Raw genomic sequence first — 10,000 nt, 5'->3', positions numbered from 1 at the left:
TATCCTGCCAGTCAAACTGCTTTATTCGTGGTAGAGATGCTCCAGGCTATCAAGCTAGTAGTCCACAAGAACGCCACGTCAATATTCTTGAAGAAGCAACTGAAGCGAAACACAGTATTGTCAGGAATCCCAACTGGGATTTGACAACGAGATGGCTATTTACAAAGCGCGAGAGAGCCGACTGCGGGACTTCCCAAAGACAAATCAGCCCAGCGGGCGGAGCGGGATTTGAACTCGGTACAGATGCATGCAGAGCTACTTCAATAGCAAAATGAACCACGCCTTTCTCCAGCACTCCATTCCTTTCTTCCACCGTTAGGTATACCTTCTTATTTTACGTTTTATGTCTTTTCGCAGCTCGAGGCCAAGATTATCTCAGCGAAGCATTCAGAAGGTAAACTTCAGAGCATGGTGGTCGACGCAGAGACCAGGGCAGATGCCGCAAGCACTCAAGTAAGTTGCTAACTGCTAATTCTCCGTTTGGCTTATGTGTGCAGACATAAGAAATGGCGGCATAAGACCTCCTATAAGGGTATGTTTATATTTGTTGTAGATATCTAAGGGTAAACTGGGAAGTTCTCCCGTCGTTTAGGAGGGTTAAACTCGGTTTGATAGTTTTACTGGCGTCGTGTTTGATTTCGTTTTATTTCGTGCTCGCGACGTATGGCATTGCGACAAAACTTGCTCGCTTATTCGGGATGCGATCATTCGATATCGTGATTGTCATGTCACGGTGATGTCCTCTTTTTGTGGGCTTCTCAGTGATGAAGTTAAAACAGTCAAGGTTTTCTTACACAAGACAACTTCTGTCGCAGTTTTCGGGTCTTTCTGCAGTTACCGGGAAAGATTGTATCTTTGGTCAGTTGGGATTAGTCTTTATTTGGAATTGTTTTGTTACGTAATCTCTGCTCTCTTACCTGCTGAAGAAACCCATTTGTCTTTATTTCTTTTGCATGATAACAGGTAACGGGTTTTACAGGGGAAAACACTTCTCTGTATCAAGAAGAGTTGAAATGAGATAACGGTGAATTTTTTGTGCAACTCGTGTCGTAAGCAAATTTCGAGACAAATAGCGTGGAAAATTGTCTAGTGTAACACTGGCTTATCGAACTTTTTTAAGATAGTGTCTTTATCTCCCTTCAGGTATCAACACTTTTAAATCGCGAAAAGCAACTTTTAGAGGAGCGGAAATTGTTAAACCGTGAGTTTGAGCGACTTAAACTACAGAAGAGTCGACCAGGTTACAGCCGAATCCGGGAACCTCCTCAGCGACTGTCTGATCTGCTGACCACGACGATCGCTGGCCCGACTGTACACGATCCTGCAGTTCGTTTGGACCTCATGTCTCCGAGAATTGACGATCGCTTTTCCCAAGACTTTGATGGCACTGGTCCGCGGACGTTATTAAACGGAATTTCAACAGATAGAGTTATTCTTTAACATCAGCCTTTGTTAAATCAGAGATAAAAATGGTACTCCTCTGTTACGCGTACCGTTAACCCCTTAGCTTTGACAGTTTTAAAAGGGTAGGGGTTTTGGGTGCTTGTCAACTGGGAAAAGCGAGTTAGGATGCGCAGCAAAAGAGAACCGAAAACTATACTCATCCCTAAAACCGCAGGAAAGCAAGTATTTTCTTTTGCATTCGTCGGTTTAATTACATGTAATATCTTACGGCATTCGTAAAAGGCCTCAATGAAGGGAAATGAATTTGCGAGTTCTGTAAAGTCCAATATGAAGTTATCATCCAACAGTGCCAACAGCAAATCCTGACCATTTCTGGGGAGGTAAATCTTCTCATAAATTTGGGGCTTAATTTTAAAATCGGGCGTCGCGGTATTCCTGAATCAACGCATCACCTCTTTTGACTATCTTTTTAAACAATCCATTGGTTAAATTCAGTCTGGCAAATTTAGATAAAAATAGAGGCTGTAAACTTACAACAAATATCCATAGCATGTGTGTGCTTTTTTTTTTTCGTCCTTTTATAATCTTACGCAAAAATTTGAGGAGCAAATATTTAAGAAGAATCTTCTCGTCAAGTCTTTCTGCCAAAGTGTTCAATTGTACGTACGCATGTAAAAAGAAAAATATATATATTTTAACCAAGTGGTTATGAGTGCTTTTTCAACAAACGACTAGTTTCTTTGAAAATTAAATTTTGGAACAGAACTGTACATACCGTATTAAGATTTAGATCAAAATAAAGAAAAACGGAAAGTGTTTTGCTTTTGTTACTGCGTGAATTAATTAATTAGTTTAAACATCTCACCAATCTGGCCCGGATTCGATTCTGAGACTCGTCGTCGTATGAGGGTTGAGTTTGTTGTTTTTCTTCTCTGCTCTGAGAGGTTTTCTCCGGATACTCCAATTTCCCCCTCTCCTCAAAATAGGGAAGATATCTGTTTACAAATATTGCTTTTGTTATTCAAATTTACCAACCACAGGAACAAAAGAACCTTTGTTTTGTCAGCCAATGAGGCTCTGGTTGGTGCATTAATGACAATAGGGACGTCAGCGATATCTTCCCTATACAGAGAAGAAGACGAAAGCCACCCTCGATAGGCCATTTTCGAAATATCCAATATTCAGCTTGATAGTGACGAGTGAGGACAAAACAATAGAGACACGTTGGAATGAATGTGAAAGATATTTGCATATCACCCACTTTCAAGCTGAATGGGCCATTTCCGAGTTGCTGTTTGTCTCGGTTTCGAAGTGAGTCTTGGTGCTCTACTATTGTAAGGGAAATGAGTTTGGTTCGCATAAGAATACGCAACTCATTTACGTTTGAATGGTTGTGCATCAGGACTCGTTTTGAAACTGAGACATGCAGCAACTCGGAAATGGGCTATTTTAAGATATCGAAAAAGGCCTATTGTCCGAAGATCAGAAAGGCACGCAGCAAATGAGAGGTCTTAGCAAGGCTTTTTAAGTACATGTACCCTGTTTCCGAAGTCTTTTATCTTGTCGATTTATTTTAGTTTCCCGGTGGGGAAAGAAAATTACCCGTCACCCGAGTAGGGACAGCCATTTTACCCAAATGATCTGTCGGGGGCCTCCAATAGTTACGTGACAACACACTCAGTAAAAGGATGAACTTTGTTACATTTATCTGAGGAAATGGATATCAAAGGCGAAGGGAAAGTCAATTTAACCCCAACCCAATTCCATCTGATTCAGTTCCAATTCCATGATCATCACTGCCAGGGCCAACATGTAAGTTGACTAGGTATTCAGTTTAATCATATACGACCCAGGGCCCCGTGATTTGGGCAAAAGCCGATTAACGCTAATCTGCGATCAAATACCAACCCAGGTTTAAGTTTGGCCGCCAAAATAGCCTTAACAACCAGTGTAATTATGTGCTGCAGGAAGCAAACGTCTAGTCAATTTTGGAGGCTAACACAAAAGTGGCAACTTTTTCTGATCAGAAAGTAGACTTCATTTCCTTGAAACCAGTTTCATCAATTTGGAGGGAACGTTCTATTATAGCGGAGCTCCGCTGACCCAAGGCGCGTGTGCGGAGAACCATTGGTAAGAAAATATGGTAATCCATCTGTGCGAGAAAATTTGGTTTTGGACACCATGCGACGGTATGTATGCCAATGTGAGACTCTGTAGTGTGCAAGCCGCGCTTTTGGCGCGAGAATCTTTGATATTGGACATCCATGTTATGGTTAATTGACACCTGTCAAAACAAGGTATCCGCTGACCATTATCACGTGACCATATCTCGTTCTCAAGTTTACAATTCATCGAGGTCAGTTGACCGCTGATCAGTTACTGGTTTTCGATTGGATCGCAGGCCCAAGCCAGGTTACCCTATTGAAAGAATAAATAACGCGGGAGCTCCGCTTTTAGGCTTGGCTAAATCTATATATCAAGAATTTACTCTCTAACACTTGCACGCAACGGCAATCTTATGGTACCAAATGAAACACCAATCGATTGCTTAAGAAGACGCACTCATCGATGTGACGTAATAGGTTACCATGGCAACATGCAATTATTGGTGTATCATATGGTACCACAAAGGCCCAGTAGTAAAACGGGCAACATTTTTCGTGCGACTTGTGGCGCAACAATGTTGCGTTGCAAGTTGAGATGGTTTGTCGCGTGTATTACCACCTTCTTGCGCAACAAATTTTCATGTTGCAAAAAGTAAAAGCAACGTCTCCATTTTGCAACATGAAAATTAGTTGCACAAGAAGGTGGTAATACGCGCAACAAACCATCTCAACTTACAACGCAACATTGTTGTGCGACAAGTCGCAAGAAGAATGTTGCCCGTATTACTGGGTCTTGAACTTTGCCGTTACGTGAAACAGTTGGATAGATTCAATCCTTCCAAATATTAAAGTACAATACAATACACACTTAATTGACTGTTCCCCATAGGGGCTTTTCAGGGCCGATGGAACAGAACAACAACAACTGTTAAGAATCCCAACTGGCCGGAGGCAAACCAGTTGGCTATTTACAGTACAGCTGGGAAGTTGAACCAGGGATTACCAGGAACAAATTCAACGAGTGGTCAGAGCGGGTCTTGAACCCGGGATCTCCGAATCTCAAGGCAAGCGCCTTAACCACTGGGCCACACTGCCTAGAGTTAGTTCTAAAGCTCATTATTAATCATTCATTTGCTCGTTTGCTGGTGCCTAACAAAACGGTTTACTTACGGTATTCGCAGCAAAAGACTCTGGCATCTTCACTCCCGTATGACTTACAACAAACTGAACAACAGCCAATTTCGCACATTTTAATTTATATTATTCACATAATTTAATGGGAAAATAAGACACCGAAAAAACAACCCCTCATTACTAATGCAGTGTGAACAATTTTAGAAGCTATATCAAAACTGGCTCGCGCTTAGTTTTTCATCAGAGGTTCCAAACAACTCGAAACAATAAAAGCACTCGGCCCTCGACCTCGTGCTTTCATCAGAGCCTCGGTCCTTGAAATGGAACCTCTGATGAAAATCTTGCACTCGTTTTTGACATATATTACTTGAAAGTGTTGAAGCTGGTTTGAGCCTCCTTAATCAGGCTTTGAAGAACTGGGAAATAAACTGAATTGGAAAAACCAAGAGCTGTAACTTTCAGTATAGCCCGAAAAAACAACGTTAGTAAGCTGTTTTACAACCACATACAATTAGCTGACTCAAGTTCATTCTACCTAGTGTACTCTTTCAAACTAATCCTAAGAAGTGAAGTGGGCACTCTGATCTGTCTCAAGCCCCTTGTCGTACAACACGTTATCCATATGTATCGATACTTAGTCACCTCACAGTGAACATTTTAGAAGACTTACTTCTATCAATTTTTCGCAACATAAAGTCACTGTATTTAAAATGAATAATATTGCTCCCTCCTCGCTTTTTCGAAGCTCTTGCAGCCCGGTTGCTTGGTCTCGTTAAATAAGGCTCGTTCGATAAAGTCATTTCTGTTTTCTTGGGTGCGATTTTTTGTCCAAAATTGTCAACGGACCGCAAACCGATAAACGGCAGTCTTGCAGTATCCCTAATGAACATGCCCTCAAACTTGTCTCTGGGTTTTTTCTTGGACGGTTTAGCATAAGGGTCTCTACAAACAAGTGGTGTATATTTATGGGCATCAATCGGCGGGAGTTGAAAGCCACAGTTGTAATTTCTGTGAAAGTCATTATCATACGGTAGTTTGTGTATGACTTCCAGTTTTTCGGCAAAGGAAACTTTGTCACGCTTTTTAATACTGTGTTTATCTTTGAACTTGTTGTAGATGTACGGTGGAGTATGGTGCGATCTCGGCTTCATGACAAGGCGTCGAACACGGTCCAGGTTTTTCAAAATCTGACTAGTTATCTTGCCATTGTTGTGCAACTAATCGTGAACTCCTCTACGGTGGCTAGCAACGGCAAGGTGATCAAAGATCTCCTCAATCTTCAGGCTTTGTGAGGCCTAGAAAGAGGAACTCCATATAGATAACACAGACAATTTCTTTCTTGACAAATTGCTCCCTGGAAAGATATGAGCACTTCTGAAATGTCAGAGATGCAACTAAAGCAATCACTGTGTAAACGTTTGCAGCCAGCTTTACCGCTTCATGATTTATAACAACAGTTTTCAGAAACAATCTTTTCACGACGGCCTCATGGGAAAATAAGTCAATTGCTCACTTGTTAGACACGAAATAAAAATGTTGTCGTCAATCTAGCCAGAGGGAAGATGAAGAAGTTATTGAAAGCGGGTAACCTTTGTCAGTAGATGTTTCTTGATCCTTCGTTTGCTCAAGTTGTCTTGTTATCAACTGGGTAAGTGTTATGATGCGTGGAAAACTAAGCGGCTAGATTGATTGATTAACATATTGACTAAAAATGCAAATAAAGTCAATAGACTGATGTAAAAATCCGTAAATCATGGGAACAATAAAAAGATTATAACCCCATTGAAGCGTTTGTCCTGATTTTGTATTCTTGTAAACAAAGATTTTATTAAATTTTCAATAAGCCAATGGCGTTAACCGGCTGCTTTAGTTAAGCACTTGCAGGTGTAAAGCGTATAAAGCAGTGCGCTATCTTCTGCTTTGTCCATTATCTTAATAAAAGAAAACAACACGGTTTTAAAAAACAGGATGGAGCTAACTTGGTGAAGTGCGAATTTAAAAGATTGTAAAAAATTATGATTTTTTCTATTTACAAGCTGTTTTTTTTAAAGTTTTAATTTCACTGAATATCAAGTTAATATGAAAGCCGTCCCTAGTGGAAGTGAAGTTGAGCGAACAATTGACCGAAATTTTTTTCGTGTTCATCAAGGCTCGTTTCCATATGAAAGATATCCTAAAAGAGCGGCTTAAAATGACCTCAGAATTGGCTATACTTGGCGGTTGAGTTGTATTTCCTGAAGAAAAGTAGCAACATATACTCGACCAACCAGAAGAAAAAACGCCATCCATCATGACTTTTAGGCACGTGTTTCCCGCGCTTCCACTCCTGTGCTTGATTAATTGTGATTGGTTCAATTTATTGTATTTATTTTGATTGGCAATGGCATTCACGACTCTTTTTTCACAGGCACTTGTTTTTGCCCGGACCTTATGAATAGAAGTGACAACTGTCACCCCAGTGTAATGATCGTTTTTTTGGATCCATATCCCCATTGTTGTATCCGGTTTAATTTATGCCAATGTCACCAAAACGCAGTCATCGTTGTGTCTTGATTGGCTAATAGGCACAATCCTTGGCGGGAAAGGAGTTAAAAACACGTGGAAGAAAACTTCAAGGAGATGTATACTGAAGTCGTATTCTCGGATTTCACATGACGTCACGGCCTCTATGTTGTTGTCCCCAAACAATGAAACGGTGGCTATGTTGGTGTCCCGATCTAATCCGCTGGGAATTCAACTCTGATTATTATGCAAACTTTTTCTTTTGTTTTCGTTGAAAAACATGGCTCTTGATCACGCGAGTGAAACCCAAGAATTAGGGGCAGGGACCTGCTCTTGCCCAAAACCTCCAGCTCCTTCACGACGTCTCCCCAGGCTGCCTCGGTCAATTCTAACGAATAAGCCGTGGAGAAGAATGAGACCCAAACACTTGGCAGCTCTTCTTTGAATTAAACAATGCCGGAATTTTTGCTCCAGTTCATGAAGCATTCAAACTATGATACATGGCATTAATTATGTGAAAAAAAAAACCACCTTTTTCTATAAATGTGATCTGTTACAACTTTCCAAGGCAAAAAAAAGCCTTTTTAGGCAACTAAACCAATTTAGTCTTGATGCCCTGATGAACCAATCTCAATATATTAAAGTTCAACTTAACCAAGAGTGAATTAGAAAAGAGTGTTGTTATGTCATAGGTGGGCTCACCAGCACAGTCACAAATGAGTCTATTTTTAGAATACATCGTTCCCACGAAAATAAGTTGTCATGTCCCTGAAAAAAAACACACGGCAGCAGTAAAGTGTGACATGGCGGCTTCTTCTGATTGGTTAAAATTGGTGGACCTTTGTCTGTTTCGTGTGCAAAAAGTATCTAAAAAGAAATCCATTTGTGACTGTGCTTGGGCAACAACGCAAAGTGATAGATCAGCACTCTTATCTAATTCAATCTTAACTTAATCCATTCACTCCTCAGACATCCCAAGATGCCCTCATTTGATGATTGAAATCGTCTGGCATTAGCCAGAGTGAAATCTGTCAAGTCCCACCCCCTGGAGTCAATGGGTTAAAACAGTGGACATTATTTTGAAGCTCAGCGGGAATGAGAAATTATAAGGATTTGTATGAGTTTATTCCCCAGAGCCTTGAGATGATGCCTTTTGTTTAGGACGGAGTTATAATATATCAAAATTGGGCTAATGATGTTTCATTTGTTTAAGCTTGTGAAACCTTTTCATCTCCCAAAGAACTTGTCAGAAATTAGCAGTGGGAGGGGGGGGGGGGGGGGGGGTTTGGAGATTTTCAGTAAAGCAGAGAAAATAAATGACCCTCCCTAGGTAAGGGATTGAAATGTCTTGACCCACCCTTGGAACTCATCCCAAAATTCTCTGACACCCCACCCCCCTTCCCAAATTGGTTATACAGGTATAGAAGAAAAATGGTTCCGTACTTTTAATAAAACACTGCAAGTAATATCTCTGTGGAGAAACAGGACCAAAAAAGCTTTTGGCTCAATAGGATGATAATAGTTTCTACCACTGGAAGCAACAGCTATCAAGAGCTTGACTTGTTCATACATCAGGAAACATTTTGAATAGCATGATTTTCATACTGTACCTGGTTTGTATTCATGCTATAACATAATATAAAAGCATCCCTTTCTGACCACAACAGCTTAATTTCTTGTGACCCTCCCTCTTTTGCTGCCTTTTTTTTTCATTGCCTTCCCTTTTGAAGGGCTCAAAAAAATGTGACCCCCCTTGGTTTTCTAACCCCCTCCCCCCTGCTAATTTCTGATAAGTCCCTAACTGGTCCACTCCCTAGAAACTGCATGACCTCTGACATGGTTGGGAAAATACTGCCCAAGATTTTTTCTCTACAACTCAATTTATAATGATTAAATTCCATTCCTTCCTACAAGACGTAACTGATTATGAAAACCACCAATACTGGCCCTACACACTACACTACTTGTAACCAAAAGGTATCAATGGACAAAACATCGGATTTCGAAAATTATTAGTCTACAAATTGCTCACAGGACAGCCACCCCTCATTCTGAAGGCAAAGCAAACTTTATTTATTATAATCATCCTAAAGATGTACGAGAATTAAAAATCTGATCTGTGGTCGCCAAGAGTTGGTTTTATCATTAATCATAACTGTAAAAAGTTCTAAAAATCTGATTGCTGGTTATCACCACCCCTGACTGTTAAAGAAACCATCAACATCAAACACATCCTAGTTGCACTTAAGGTGGCTCAAACCGGTTTCACAAATTTAGAGGGAATGCGTTATTAGAAAGATTAACTCTACAACACTGTTTCACTTATGGCAATGTTATGGTGCCATATGAAACATCAATAATTGCTTAACAAGATGCACATATTATTGTGATGTAATAAATTAGCATGGCAACAAAAGAATCATCTAAAAATGCCATATATTTTGAATTTAAGCTCTTATATCTCAAAAACGAACACGGTGACCCCCACTTTTTGTTGTTGAAAAGTGATTAACAGGCTTCGATGAAACTCTCTGCGAACTTTAAAAAGATTCTCTGGAGCAGATTCAGAGCCACCTCAAAATTTTTCAAGTTGACGGTGGCTATGAATCTGCTCCAGAGAATTTTTATTCACTTTGCAGAAAGTTTTATCCTAATCACTCTCCAGCAGGAAAAAATGGGGGTCACCAAGTTCGTTTTCAAAGACAAAATAAACACTGTTTTTAGATGGCTCTTTTGTTGCCAAGGTAACTGGTTACGTCACATGAATGAGAGCATCTTGTTAAGCATCTATTGGCATTTCATATGGCATCCTAACATCACCATTAAGTGAAAAAATCCTTCTAAATAGTACAGTT

At 40.2% G+C, this 10,000-nt stretch overlaps 2 protein-coding genes across 3 annotated transcripts in view; one reads left to right on the top strand and one right to left on the bottom strand.

Moving 5' to 3' along the window:
- LOC137999859 (sodium channel and clathrin linker 1-like) overlaps positions 1 to 2,220 on the top strand; it is a 38,295-nt gene extending 36,075 nt beyond the window's left edge. For both annotated transcript variants that reach the window (XM_068845810.1, XM_068845811.1), the window contains 2 exons: positions 358 to 453; positions 1,144 to 2,220. In XM_068845810.1, coding sequence (XP_068701911.1) covers positions 358 to 453; positions 1,144 to 1,440 — 393 coding nt within the window. In that variant the 3' untranslated portion in view covers positions 1,441 to 2,220. The remainder of the gene's footprint in view (positions 1 to 357; positions 454 to 1,143) is intronic.
- Positions 2,221 to 8,575: 6,355 nt separating this feature from the next.
- The window catches only part of LOC137998975 (charged multivesicular body protein 7-like), a 3,304-nt gene continuing 1,879 nt past the window's right edge, over positions 8,576 to 10,000 (bottom strand). The window contains exon 1 of the mRNA XM_068844814.1: positions 8,576 to 10,000. This exon is cut by the window's right edge and continues 1,879 nt beyond it. The gene's annotated coding sequence lies outside the window, so the exon portion shown is untranslated.

Source organism: Montipora foliosa, chromosome 4 (assembly GCF_036669935.1).
Source record: "Montipora foliosa isolate CH-2021 chromosome 4, ASM3666993v2, whole genome shotgun sequence".
Lineage (NCBI taxonomy): Eukaryota > Metazoa > Cnidaria > Anthozoa > Scleractinia > Acroporidae > Montipora > Montipora foliosa.
This window is presented reverse-complemented; position numbering and strand designations above follow the sequence as displayed.